This window comes from Mycteria americana, chromosome 4 (assembly GCF_035582795.1).
Source record: "Mycteria americana isolate JAX WOST 10 ecotype Jacksonville Zoo and Gardens chromosome 4, USCA_MyAme_1.0, whole genome shotgun sequence".
In the NCBI taxonomy this organism is placed as follows: domain Eukaryota; kingdom Metazoa; phylum Chordata; class Aves; order Ciconiiformes; family Ciconiidae; genus Mycteria; species Mycteria americana.
In genome coordinates, this window is record NC_134368.1 from 89,470,378 (window position 1) to 89,485,191 (window position 14,814).

The window sequence follows — 14,814 nt, forward strand, 5'->3', positions numbered from 1 at the left end:
AAGTTTGTGCTTTAGAAGTCATGTGTCTATGTGAAAGGAGAGGGCTCTGGCAGCCAGTGAGTGCAGGCGTACCTGAATTGTGATGTTAATGCTCTGCACCTCAGATTGGCTGAAGCCGTCGCTCACGTAAAAGCTGAAAACATCACTTGTTGGCTCGATGCTTTCATGGACGCTCTGGAAGTAGTAAATGCTGTTCTCTAGAACATCTTGAAGGGAAAAGGATGTGTCTGCGGTCACAGCAGACTCGCTCTGCGGGCCAAAATTCTCACCTGCAAACCAGAATACCGCTAGTGAAAGGATGTTGAATTCACCGATAAGCAGCAGGATTAGGAGAAGAATGGCAGATGGTGAAGGGTGCAGAGGATGTTCGTTCCTACAACGTGGCTTTCACACATCTTGTGACCTTTGCAGAAAGCAACATCTGCTGCATTAGAGCAGGCATTAGGGAAGCTGCAGTTTTATGCATAGCACAAGCAATCCCACGTCCCAGAATTACTTAGGCTTTCTTCAGGGATGAGACAATGGCTAATGTGCCATCTGGCCTCAACACAATCTCTACATCAAGCTTCACCTTGCAAAACTTAGCCTCACACCCAAGAAAATCACCCAGCCGTTGCCTGTTCAAGGAGAGAGGCTCACCATTACCAAAATGGCACAAACTGGAGTTCATTCATAGGACACACTTAGGAGGGATAATGTGTAATGGTTAGCAGCCTGTGCTCTCCAAAAGAAAGGCAATCACTGTTGTAACAAGCCACTACACTGGCTAATCCACGGTGATATTTTACAAAGGCAAGTTATGATTTAAGTTAAATGATATATGCCACTCCTGTTAGGACCACACACAGGATTAAGCAGACAGGTCTCCTGGATGAACATCTTTGGACATTATGGTATAAATCCTACCTTTTCATGATAATACAATGAGATAAGAGAACGTTACCAGCCATGCTCTGCCACAGCTCTCCCAGCCTTAAAGCTTGCTGGGACATTTAGAGGAATTTAGCAAAGTTTGTTCTGTGTAACAAGAACAGCCAAAATAAAGCATGACGAAAATACAACACGTGGGCTTCAAAAGGCTCTTCATGCCCCCTGGTCTCACAACACAGACCAGTCTCTAACAAGCGAGAATTAGGAGGAAATGCTCCCCAGAGACAGTTTATCTCGTAATGCTGACCTTACGAGCTCTTTATGATCAACTGATGCCACCAGCACTGCGCTGAGGAACTGCGGTGAGACAGATTAGAATGTGCTCCAGCATGACAATTCCTACGTTCCCTTTCATCAGCCAGGAGGAAGAAGAGATAGCCAAGCAGTTTACCTGTCTTAGTGTTTTCAATGTAGCCATACATAGGTAGACTGATAACTGTGACCCTCAGGTCTTCCTTGGCAGCAGTATCATAATCAGTAGCTAAGTGGTGATGAGCCAGCAGTGGGACCCTGCCCCCCTCATCCACCTGGAAAGCAAAAGCATGACAAAACTACCGCCAAGGCACACAACGCACAGCAACACACGAACTGTTACTGACCAAGTCTGCCTCTATGGAAGAGGCTTGCCTGGTCTCTGAAGTCCTGTCCCATCCTCCCTAGATCTGTTAAGCATGAAATCAGCTGGGAGGTGAGGTGGGATGGGAAGAACAAAGCCTGCCTAGCCCCCGAGAGGAGCCTGGGAGTGCTTTATCAGGTCAAAAAGAGAACTGGCAGAGTCATGCTGACCTCTTGCAAGGCAAGATCTGCATTTCTTGTTGAGGAGAGCCTTTTGAAGGCAAGGGAGGGGGAATGCAAAGCTGGAAAGGAGGGAGATGACTTCAAAAGGCTTTGACAAGGAGTCTGAAATGGTGTGGATCAGTCCAAAGCACCAGATGTTTTCAGACTTGTCTTCTGCTCATCTTTTACACACAAGCTGGTGAAATAAGGGACGAAATATTAAACAGGGATAAGTCAGACTTGTTCCACTCAAATCAACAGGACACCCTAGGGAGAACCCAGCTCCTGACTACAGCAGATGTAAGCAGATGAGGTTCAGGGATGCAGCCATACTGTCAGCCTCCTCTGGCCTCCAAGTAATTTGTTAACCCTTTGCACTCACAGGATTGCATGTGCAACACCATGTTTCTTCAGTCATTTCCCCTCAGTCCAGGAAAACTGTTCAATTCCTCACATCTAAGTCATTCTTGTCACTGTTCCTAGTATCCCAGGTAGCCACTTACAGTGATATGGTCAGCAAAAGCAATGAGTGACGGCATTGTCTGGGCAGATGTGATAGTGACAGTGAACATCTGTCTGTCAAGCCGGTTGTTATCAGCATCAAAAACAACAAAGTGGAAGATGTCCGTAACTGGCTGATTGCTCGTCTCAAACATGGTGGAGTAGCTGTGAAAGTCAGAACACAATCTGGGTTAGGCAGTCTTACTGACAGGCAAATACATCTCATCCCTGCATTTAAAGGTGAATGCACACCTCTTGAAAGAGAAGTGGTATTTCAGTTCCCAACTCTCCTTCATGTTCACGCCCCGAGTTCTTTTAAATCACTGGTTCAGGTGTTGCCTACCTAAAGTATCACCATGACATTGCAGACACAGAAAAAATTCCCCGTAATTTGAAGCTACATCAACTACTGGCATTTCAGACATGCATGAACACCTAATTCTGCACAGAGGAAATGCTCTCATTCATAATCTCATAGGATACAACAGCCAAGAAAGGAAAAAATATCTTTGATACATTGTACTAACATAACATAGCCCAGAGATCCCTGTGGAAAAGCCCACTGAGCTTTTAACTGGCATGGCTTGAAGGAGAATAGCTCTTTGATACCTGATCCTCTGGCTGTTGATGTCTTCCATGGTGAAATTATAAACCTTGGAAAGCCCTTCATCATGAGAGCCCGACATCTGTAAGAGGGTGCCATATGCAGGCAGAGATATTAACTGGATTCTTATCTCTGAGTCAGGAGAATTGTTGTCCTAAACATAAAGAAACAAACCAAATCAAAACAAGACAAGATTAGCTTTTGTTTCCTTCCACTAAAAATGGAAGGAGGAATAAAATGTTTTATAGGGAAATATATCAAGCTAGCTGGGTCAGACCCACAGCTGATGAATATTAAATGAAGCTCTATTGATGAGAAGAGAGTCAATTGGGTTGACATTTTCAGAATCTACCGCAACATGTATTTTCATTTCCTCCCACCTCAGAGAGGTTTTCTTTGTGTCCTTGTATCACATCAACACAATCTCCCAGACATAAACCTGGTATTTTTGTTTTCGAATTACTTTACACTCCTAGTGGACTGGACCATTTATGTAATACGCTTTTCCTGACTTCAGATGAAGTGAGCCACAATTTAGCTGATAGCTGGCACAGGGAGTAACTGTTGCCCACCAGTGCTTCAGACAGAGACACAGAGCTGAGTTCACTTCTTAGTAAAACAAAGGTTTATTATGTGGAGCAATGCTGCAAAAGCCAGATTCACATTAAACTAAAAGCCGATTTTGGTTCTTTTTAACTACATTAAGTACAGCCACCTCTATGATATCACAACTCAGACGTCCTCTTTTAAAAGTTTTTGTTGGTTGCTTGAAAGATAAGACCCACAGCAGAAATCATCATATCCTCAGCATATGAGTCAGGGATGAAATCCTCTTTTCCCTAACTGTTCTCTTACTCAGATTAAACCTGAACAGCTCCCTTGTCAGCCTTCCTCCTGAAAAGGAGAATAGGACAGACCCCAGACTTGTATTCAGACTGATCCCTTGCAAAAAACATTCATCTGCCTTCTTATCCTACCTCACCCCCTGCAGTTCCCTCATCATCTCTGACAGCCACTACCTTAGGTCTCGCCAGCCTCACACAAGCACTGCAATCTCTCCTCCCTCCTCCCTAAGGGGAGCATATCTGCATACCTGAAATCCACTGCTACTGCATTTGCTGCTAAATCATCTACAAGGAGTAAAACACTTTTTTCCTGCTGGTGAAATTCACCTTGTACTGAATTCACTTTTCACTCTTGTACAACGTGCCGCCTCTGGGACCAACTCCAAGCTACCAAGGAGTGCAGCATCTTGGGTTGCTTAAAACTCCCCCCTTCAAATATGTCCAGAAAAAGAACCAGGCAATTTTGGAAGGGGAGTGAGGGGTCTCAAATTTTCAAGGGATTATCACTTAGCAAATCCATGTGCTTTATTAGCAAGTCTGTTCGATACAAAAATCTGGGATTAACTCAGTTCTCATGTTTAGCAGGGCAGTTCATCTCCGTTACAGTCAAACAGGGATAGCCTTAAAACCCTGTTGGATGAAGGAGTTTGTTATCCCCTTTTTGGCAGCACTAGTCAGGACACAGTCAAAACCCGAGCTCTCTACCGAGAATCCACACTGACGGCAGAGAGCTGCGTGTGGCGAAGGGTCTGTGGGGGGATAAGGGAAGGGAGGCTGGCAGCATTCGCTGGGTTTAGAAATAGATGAAAGCTTACGATATAAGCGAGGTGCAATCGAGAGAGAGTCACAGAGCTTTTACTAGCCACGGTGACTGCCAACAAGCAGCCTGGGGCCAGCTGCGGACCGTTGTTATCCAGCAGGGACACTTCCACTCTCAGCACTGTGGTCACTGTGGTGACACCGTCGGTGACAGAGATTTCCATGCTGTCCTCTGCTGCTGCTGAACCATCGTGCACGTACTGCAGAGCATTTCGAGTGACGTCCTCGTAGGTGAAGGTGTCACCTTCCCAAAAAGAAAATGCACAAGTCAGAAAGACTCTGTTCAGAGCACCAATCCAATTCAAATGACCTAAGGCCCCAATTTAGCAAAAGACTTAATCATGTACTAAACTGGCGTTTAATACCATCCTTACAGGGATGTGAGTTATGAAGACGTTTATTAAGGAGCTAGTATATACGCAGGGCAGAGGAAAAGCTGTAACCTTCACAGCTTCACAGACACAGCGACTCTTCACAATTCTCGGAGTGCACAGATCCTCCTTTCTTCCCAGCTGCTTCGTAAGCTCATGCCTGTCATAGCTAGATAAGGCTTCCCTCTCCACGTCTTCTGCTTGCACTACTCTCCTACAGATAATATTTGTTCATCTGATCACACACTTGAAACCACTGCTACCAAAATCAACAGTAAAACTCCACAGGAGCTTTTGACTGCTGGATCACAACAGGTTTACACAGACTTCAGCAGAAATGTTCACTACCTTACTTCACTAAATTACTTCAGATGTAAGTCACCACATAAAACAAAACGTCCCTTTTGATTAGCAGCTGGTTATAGTTGTCACCATAGAGTGACTGTCCACTAGCCCACACATACTTGGTACAGGAAATGCACTGATTCAGCCAGGAACTAAACAACAAACGGGAAAAAGTCTTTCATGCACTCCCTCCTGCAGTCACACACTTCCAGGCAGAAAATTCACACACTTGTGGATGCAGCCATATCTGCCAGAGGCATCTGTCTCCTCCTGGTCAACTAAACCAGCTAGGTGGACAGGCACACGCTGACCCCTCTCCTGCGCTGAGGAAGACTTCTGCTCAACTCACCTGCTCTCATGCGCTCCTGCGCGTCTGCGCTGTACTTGAGCACAATGCCATGATGGGGAGGTTTCACCAGCTCAAAGAAAAGACCCTCAGGAGCTGTATCTGTGTCGCTCACGGCTAACTGGATCCCTGGGCCGGGGAAACAGAGCATGGCTTCAGCATCCTCAGACACTATACTGGGAATATCCCTCAGGTTTTGTGATGTGCTCTTGTAAATGGAGTCAAAAAACTGTAATTCAGTCAGTATGTGAAAAGTAAAATAATTCTGGAGCTGTCCTAGCCCAAGAGCTTGCTCGTTTCATGGAAATAGTCTCCTGATGATGCTCAGATCAGAAGTTGTATCAGAGAACTTATTGCCAGTATGACTCAAATGACAGCTATGCAAACCCTCAGCTTATGAGAGAGATGTGCACATGTTCATATAGCAGGGGGGTATCTACAAAAACCCCAGAGAACCTCCTGACACAAGCAGAAAGCGGCTTATTAAGCCGCTTAATAAGAGACTAAACAACCCAGTGTACCAGATCACACCACTAACCAATAGTTCAGCAATTGCAGAGCAGCCTAAGAGGGAAAAAGTAGAGGAGCAGCAGGTCCCTGATCCTGCTCTCCCCTGCCTCAGCCAGCGAACGGACCGGCCATACGCTGGAGGAGTACTGCCATATCCCCGGGCACTTTTCTGAGGCACCACTGCACAGTTTTCTCAGTGGTTGCTGCTACACCTGCACAACCACAGCTCCTTCGCTAAATGGACAGAGGTGAGCGAGACCAAAACTCTCCCCTGCTCCATCTGTGTGGCCTCCTGGCAATAAACACTGTGCCTCTGGTTGAGCTCTGCACCCCATCTCTTCCACCCTACTCACCAATGGTGGCTTTGCCCCCCTGGCTGACCTCCAGGAACGGAGCGGCGATCTGGAAAACTGGAGGCTGCTGCTCTGCAGAGAGCAAATGAATGACAAACACCATCTCCGGGGTTGTGTGTTCTCCATTGGACACTAGACACAGACAAAAACCACACTGGAGTGTAGGGATGTGTTTTCAGGGACTCACCTGGGAAATTCATCTTTCTGTACAAAATCACCACCCCACATCGCTGACTTCTCTCCCACCTTGTCAATCTACATCTTTGTGGACATACACACACAATTCACACCTGCCAAGGGTATTTATCTTTGCCCCTAACTCAACTCCTAGCAAGACAAATGTAAAAGTCTGTGTGTGTGTGTGCATGTGTACATACTATCTTCCATACATCTATCAGGTGTGCTCATAAGTCAGAACATGGACTTCTCCTTGCTGGTGGATCACTTTGCATACCTGTGCTAGAAGGCACATGGAAAAGGAAAGATATGTTAACCAAGCAAGCAGCTTATCAATAGCAATTTAATTGTGGAAATGTTTCCATGTTATATTAAAAAAAAGCAGAGTAAAATTCTGATGGCCTTGTTCACACTGGGGGAAAACAGGAATGAATCAGGCTTTTAGGACAGATTCCAGGCAACTATTGCAAAAAGATGTCTCTACTGAGCTGCAGCTTAGCTTCTATAAAACACTGTTGGGACACATGAATTAATATTCCCCAGGCACATGCATTTCCAGAAATTCCTACTGAGTGCCCACAGGTGTGCTTGCAGCAGAGAAAAGGCCAAGGAATAACAGGCAACATGAAGGGCACAAGGATAAAAACTGCTTTGGCCAGGAAAGAGCAAAGGCTTCACATACCTGTGAATCGGAATTTCACTGACTCTGGGAGACCTGATGGGACAAACACAAGCACAGAATAACTGTGGTCAGGACAGCAAAGCACATACTGATGTGGATTTGAACAACTTTTGGAGAAAGCAAGTGCTGACATTTAACAAGACTGGAGTCTTTCCTCACCAAGGAAAGCACTCTTTCCTTGCCTTTGCTCTCTCAGGTAATGACAGAGAACATGCTACACCCTCCTCCAAACTGTGCAACTCCTCTTGATGTCAGTGGAAGGCATGGTGATGCATAGAACTGCATCTACCCTGTACCGTCACTTCTTCACACAATCCTGTACATCAACTGGTCAAACATGCTTGAAGTTTGTCCTATTTTTGCCCTTCTACCTCCTGCTCCAGACTCTTTCTCCTCTGATGGTAGAAATCTTCTTAGCCAGAAATCCTGGCTAAATTAATTCAGTTCATCAATGCTAGTCTCAATCTCAAGAACTAAACGCCCAGTGCAGCAAAGATCTCAAGCATGGCAGGGGCAACGGTTCCTAACCACAGAGCAGCAGATCAGCAGTTTGCCTAGCACAGCATCCAGTACTAGCACTGGCAATGCTAAATGCTTCAGTGAGCACTGCCATATCCCCATAATTCACTGAACGTTGCTATACCAAACCACAGGGGAAAATCTTGTTGAAGTCGCAAGAAACGGGTGAACTCTTGGTATGCTCCTCCAAGGCAGACTCCTAATTCCTTTGTATCGTTCAAGCCTCATGCCCTCGCGAGTATGACATAACCATGAAGTCATCTCAGGACTGGAAGAAGACCAGCAGTCCAGCTACCTCTATCATTCTAACACGGCACTACAAAGAACATTCAGTTCCTTACCCGCAAAGGAGAATGCAATGATCTCTCTCAAGTGAGGAGCTGCAGTTGGCGGACGATAAGCAATCTTGCCATGGTTTATATCTGCTTGGGTGAAATACCTGACTGGGGAGAGAGGCCTGTCTCTATGCTCCACGATACCTACGGAGACAGAGAGCTCAGTATTAACAGGAGGAATTAATTTTATTTTTAAAACAAGATAACAAAGGCCACAGCTTCTTTTTCTCTCCCCACGAACTTCTTTTTACATCTTCAGTGGTTCCTGAATGAGTCAGATGGCGGTAACTACACTGAGGACGGATTCTTGGGACGTGAGAAATTAAACAGAGATTCCTCTCACTCAGTCATTTCTTCAAATAGCTCTCACTAGAGAGGTGGAAAGCAGAAAGCCATGGGGTACAACATTCAATACATTCCAGACAATAGTAAGGCAACTGTCTGAGCTCTGTGGCTTACTCCTAAACAAGCCAAAGAAATCAGGTTAAGAGACAAGGTGTTCAAAAGCTAATGAAGGAGGCCGAACAGATTAATAGATGCCTCCACAGAATGATACTCTGAGGGAAAAATTAGATGTGCTCAGAAAGCATGGCAATTAATTCAGCAGCAATCTGCCATGTTCTGAATAGGTACACTTGCCTTGGCCAGGGAGGAGAGGGACAGTCACGTTGAACAGGATTTTCTCGCTGGGAATCTCCGCGTCTACAAAGGAGAGGTGATGGGGCTCAATCACTGTCACACGGTCCTCCAGCACCTCAATAAACACATTAGACCATGAGCATCAAGGCCAGAGACATGGGAAGATTCACCCAAAAATGCATTGAAAGAGAATTTGCTTTGCTATAGTTAAATATTAGAGAGTCTTTGAATTTAAAGGCCTAGTTCTTAGACCTAAAACTGACAAGGGATGGATGGGCTCAACCTTTACCAAGTCTCTCAAACTTGCACAGAATAGGGATTATTTGGGAGGAAATTACAGAGGACAGTAAAGCTTGATAATGAGTAAAATTTGCTAGAGTCTTACGGGCCACCTAAACTCACTTTCAGCTCATCTGTAAACCAAACCAAACCAAATGTTTAACACAGAAGCTGGGCACTATCATGGTCAACAGAAGAGAGCTCTATACAGGTCCACCTCTGTTAAGTCCTTTCTGGAGAATCAGAAGGGGCTTATAAACCTATGAAAAAGAGACAAACACCTCCTCTTTCATAAAACTGTGAGTTTATCCCCACTTTCAGGCTGTCCAACAAAGTGGCAGTGTTTTTAGTGCACTCTGTCCTCTGCAGATGCACAACCTCCATGCTCACATGGAGGAATTTCTTTTTTGACCTACAGTAACTAAGAAGAGATAAAGGAAAATCTAATTTGATCAAAACCTCCCTGGATGAAGATATAATTCATTGCCTACGCAATTTTCTGGTATAGTCTGATGTGGCTGGACTGGATTTGCTTTTAAAAGAAATTCTGAAAATGACTCAGCCATTTCCATTGGAACATAGAGGAACCAAAGCTTTCTCTTTTGTTTTAAATCTGTCTAAAAGTGTTCTGATCCTTCCATTACAAGATTATCACTATCCAAAGGCAGGCAGTGTGTTACAGGAATTACAGTGCTGCATGAACAGACTTAAGCGCACAAAGGCAGTTAACTTGCACGTGTTCATAAACCCTAATCCCACAGAATTAACAGCTATGAGAAGTCACTGAATGAAATAATTCAGCTGGATATGAAAAGCATCCAGCTCATTTCATAATCACAAACAAAATATGGAGAGAACGAGCTAAATTAAGGATACGGGCAATTAATTCATCTGCTTTGGAACATGAAACAATCAGGTTCAGGAACAAATTACAGGTTTCCACCGGCCACATCAAGTGCAGCCCACTGAATCGTGCTGGTTACACATCTGTAAGGCCACCCCAGTCAAACCTGTGTCCCATTCTGCTGGCCTCGGGTCACAGACTGGACGTGGGCCTCGACACTGGCAAGGCAAGGTTTCCTGACAACAGCTCAGTACACCACAAATGCCACCGAACCCCCAGTTCATCTCTCTCCAGTGTTTTTCACCCAAACACATCAGAGGAGAAACCACAGCCTACGAATGACTGTTGTGAAGCAGTAAATAAAACCTTGTCAGTCCTTCTTAGATGTGAAAGTGTCACATATCTAACTGGAATCAAAAGCCACAAAGTTTATTTGTCTTATCAGCACTGCTATATACAGCTCTGTATAAAAAGGGCAGGGTTAAAATTAACAGTGGTGTCCCTTCCATACAGCCACTCTGGGGGAAGTGGGAGGAGGGAGGAAGGGGAGGAGCACCTCTTCATATGCTTACAAAACTGTCTCTCTTCTTCACAAACCCAATCTCAGTTTGCATTCAGCTAGAGCAAAGCTCAGGCTCCTTTTACCAATATGGGAGAAACAGGTAACTTGATTGAAGAAAAACAGTATACATGTATGCTCAGTTTAACCACCAAAGAGTCACCAAACTTTCTCTGACCTTTCTCAGTAGGACACTCAAAAGACAAGGCTAGAGGTATGAAAAGACTTAACATTTTGTGCTTGCTCTCCAGCCGAGAAGCCAGTCTAATTCTGAAGGAGTTTGAAGACGGATGAACAGAACTCAATCACGTTGATGCAAGGAAGTGCAATTTTATGATGAAAAGATTTAAGGTTATGGTTGCTTCATAGTTGCCTCCAAGGCCTATTTGTCTCTCCCAGAGGTAGAACTTGCAGGTTGCGAGGCACCCCTCAGTAAAACGTATTTTATGGCACTATTGAATTTTGTGGTGTGTAATTAGCTATAAAATCCAGCACTGCATGGCTCAGCCAGACAACTCTCCCATCAATTTTGTCAATAATGACAACAACAAAAAGTCAAGAGCAGAAAGATACATTGCTGGCTATTGCTCCAAGTAGCAGTCTGAGCATGTTTTATTATTGTCCGTGAAAGGTCACCACTATTTCAAACCCTGACAAGGCCGTTGTGTCACGGACTTTTCACTAATCCCTCTCCCACTGCTTCCTTTGGCCTTTCCCGGTCCCACGCCTGGCAGGCTGTGCTGGCTTAGGAGTGCTTTGCCTCCCCTTAGGAGGTTCCTCCTGGGGACCCATTGCCCCTGGGAGGTCTGCCACATCTGCTCTCCCGCACTGCACGGGCCTCTCGGTGTGCTTTTGTCTGCCAGGGAGCGCCCAAGGGCACAGGATTTCTGTTTGATAATGCTGAGCATACTGCTGGCACCTCACATGCTCTAAATAAATCATCGGGAATGAATAACGCCAAAGATGACTGCATGCTACATTCAAGTTTGTAGACGCAGCTCTGCCTATCCCTGCAGGCAGCTCCTGCGCAAAGGGTTGGCCTCATCTCTGCTTTCTCATCGCAGCCTGCCCTGTCTCACTCAGCTCAGGACTGCTGCTCAGTGGATTATGATCCTGGTCCCCCTCTGAAAGTCCCACAAAGCTATGAGGCCAAGGTGATGTTTAAATCAAACTCCCTGCACCTAGGGTCCCTGCGTCCCAATGGGTGACCTGGGTGCAGAGCCCTGAAGCTCCCCCTCTAGCTCATGCACTGGGGATCCCTCCCTACAGAGTCAAAGAACAGGAGACAGCAGGAGAAGTAGAGGGGAAAGCTGGACTTCACCCACGTACGTGATGAGGACACATGGATAAGGCATGCACCAAAGTTGGAGAGCTCACAAACCCGACTTTAAACTTTGAGGTCATCTTTTCAATTAAAACTATCAGGGAAATAACTACATTAGAGAGACCACTCTTACCAAAATGGTCATTCCCAGAGTTGATGCTGCAAGGAAAGGTAATTCAGTTCCACGGATGCAGATATAATGGGCTTGTCTGAATGTTTTTGCCATTCATTATAGTCTGCGTTCCTGATGTCAGAATGATGGATGAAAACTTTCTAATGTGGGTGGGCTACAGTTCTGATAAAGTTTGCAGTGGAATTACAAGATCTACTCATTACAATCTCTCTAACCCACAGTTTTTCACTCTTGCCATTCCTAATGGCTTCTCAGGAAAGGGTAAGAATTCCATAAAAAGATGTTAAACATATTTCTTCTTCTCTCTCTCCCTCTCCTTTTCAGTCTATATATTCATCACTTTTAATACTGAGTTTTTCAGCTTTTTATGGGTATTTTCTCCCCCCCCCAATCATTTACTCTTCTAACCTGTCTTTTGTTTCCATTTCTACTCCAGCTATCTATCTGGTGCATATACCCTGTTCGTAGATTTAGTTCAATCTTTGAATCAAACACAATAGCACGGATGGTAGCAAGGACAGGAATCAACACTCAGTGGTTACTGCTCTATGCGAGACTCCGGTCACTGTGCACTGCTGCAAGGAGAGTGGGAATACAGAAACCATCAGTCAGCGGTGTCGGTTCACACTTACAGCCATGTGCAAAGAGGAGCCGAGGGAAAGCTGAGGTGCTCTGGGTGTCTGTGGGAGAACAGCAACGTTGAACACGTGGCTTTCCAAGCTGGTTTGTGGACTGGCAGAGCTGGACAGCTGGGAAAGAAAGATCACATGAATCGATACCTGACAGAGGACACCACTGCATTTCTAGACCAGTTTCATACTTTCCCTCTCCTCTCCTCCTGGTCTGGAAGGCAAAGACACACCTTTCCAGCAGATAACAACCCAAAGCATACATGAGTGGTAGTTGATGGGAACTAAGGCCTTTAAATAGTAACCAATTTCTCCATTATTGCCTGTACAATCTAGAAATGGTTTACCTCTTTATTAGCATTCAGAAAGATATCTGTTTGTCAGTTCTCTACCTCCTATTCATTCCTGCTTCCCCCAGTCACTGCCATAGTTTTGCTGAATTTTACTCTAACTGTCTGTACAGCTAAGTGGAACTTTTCATCACAGGAACAGAAAAAAATAATGGGTTTTTAAACCTTCCTCCCACCCTCAAAAAGACCACCAGTTGTGCTGACACGGTGAAAATAACTGGTCTTTGAACAACAGCACTGCCTTGGCAGTGACTCCCTGTGATCTCAACATCTTCCAAGACAGGCTGCGCTCATGTTTCACAGAGACCCATAAAAATTTTCCATACGCCACTATAACACCAAAGTTAAGTCAATGGTATCTAACTCATGATAGCAAACCGGCAGTAATGACATATAAAGCAAATAATACTAAATTTGTAAAAATTCAAAGGACCAAAGCCATCCCCTAGAGATAAGCCTGCAAATGTTCACAGCAATCCTGAGATAAGGCAAGCACCCAAAGAAATACAGCCCCCTTCTTTGTTAGACTCAGTTACGGCTTTATCTTTCAGCAGGGATGGAAGTCTGCACTTGAAATCAATAGAGCAATTCTTGTGAGCAAGAATGGACTTCAGCACAAGCTTAATTTCAAGAAAATGCATAAAAATGCATGCTCTGCTGAAATGAATGAAATTATTTTAGCCATTTGCTGGACCTGTTCTCAGTTGCTGTCATCTGACTGATAATTGTCAAAATACTGATGAAAACAACGTGTCGGCCCTTTCTGAGATGCCCCAATCCACAGTTCAAGACTCAGACAGATGTGTTACGGTCTCCTGATGTGACCCAGGCGATCGCGGCTTCCTTTGTCAGTAGGGTTCTCCATACAATTATTGCTACTGCTCCAAGATACTAAAACCAAACATTTAACTCATGCAAAATGCATACTCTATAAGAGGAATGCAGCAATTAAGCTAAAGATTAGCTTGTTCAACATTGACACTCACAAATTCCTCATTATCACTTATGTTAATTACTTTAGAAATTACCTTAATTGCCTCTCCAGTGCTACAGTAATAGCTTCTGACTGGTAAACCAGATGTAACAAATATCGCATGCAAGTGTTCACGTAGGCTTAGCATTATGGGAGGCTGTTAAACTTTCCAAGCAAACAGCAAGGACCTGTCTGAGGAGTTTTATGGCCGTTAAACCTGTGGGGAGGTGGGATTTATTTTAGTATTACATCTGCTGGGGAGTATTTGTACCTTTTTGCTTCTTTGCAAGAAGAAGTACTCCATAGCAAAAATTAAATTATTAGCTTAGGGACTGCAGAAAGCAGGAGGGTCGCTTGGTTTTGGGGCTTGCAAAACAAACACTTTAAAAAAAGGCATTCAGAACACTTTGCACTTGGAGTAAATATTACAGGTTTTATGAGAGGGCAATGTATTTGCCATGCAGTACCAAGGGGTCAAACTTCCTGTCTGAACTGCAAATGGGGCATCAAAACCGCCAGGATATGAGCTGCAGTAACACACCTTGCACAGGGAAGTCCTTTCACAGAGGTCTGGATCGCAGGGATGCCTTAGGAGAGCGTGGGCCAGAGGACCTCTGTGTGGGTCTCCTCATGCAGATTCGGCACCCAGCTGGAGGATCTCCAGGACAGCCAAACGCGTGGCCATCTGGACCCACCTCCCCACTTTTCCCTTGTCCACTGGGACCAGCCTCATCTCAGAGAAGGGTGGGGGAAAGGAGGCAGCAGGTTACGAGAAGGGTGTGAGTTACCCTCTCTGTTACCTCTTCTAAGGATTGCCAGGCAAAAAACATTTCCTGTTCCTATTTCTTCCCAAAAGCAACCCCAAGTTCAACAGTAGGGTGTCCCCAAGGGACAATCCTACCCCACAGGCAAAAGGCCAGTGGAGAAGGGATCACTGTCACAGCAAGAATCAGTCTCTGGACACATCGTG

General features: G+C 45.0%; 1 protein-coding gene across 1 annotated transcript in view; it reads right to left on the reverse strand.

The window, feature by feature from the left end:
- FRAS1 (Fraser extracellular matrix complex subunit 1) overlaps positions 1-14,814 on the reverse strand; it is a 119,509-nt gene that overhangs the window by 29,990 nt on the left and 74,705 nt on the right. The window contains exons 33-43 of the mRNA XM_075500525.1: positions 12,525-12,641; positions 8,754-8,868; positions 8,121-8,258; positions 7,261-7,293; positions 6,402-6,533; positions 5,542-5,667; positions 4,473-4,720; positions 2,818-2,966; positions 2,211-2,373; positions 1,322-1,457; positions 73-269 (exon numbers count right to left, since the gene is read on the reverse strand). Coding sequence (XP_075356640.1) covers positions 73-269; positions 1,322-1,457; positions 2,211-2,373; positions 2,818-2,966; positions 4,473-4,720; positions 5,542-5,667; positions 6,402-6,533; positions 7,261-7,293; positions 8,121-8,258; positions 8,754-8,868; positions 12,525-12,641 — 1,554 coding nt within the window. The remainder of the gene's footprint in view (positions 1-72; positions 270-1,321; positions 1,458-2,210; positions 2,374-2,817; positions 2,967-4,472; positions 4,721-5,541; positions 5,668-6,401; positions 6,534-7,260; positions 7,294-8,120; positions 8,259-8,753; positions 8,869-12,524; positions 12,642-14,814) is intronic.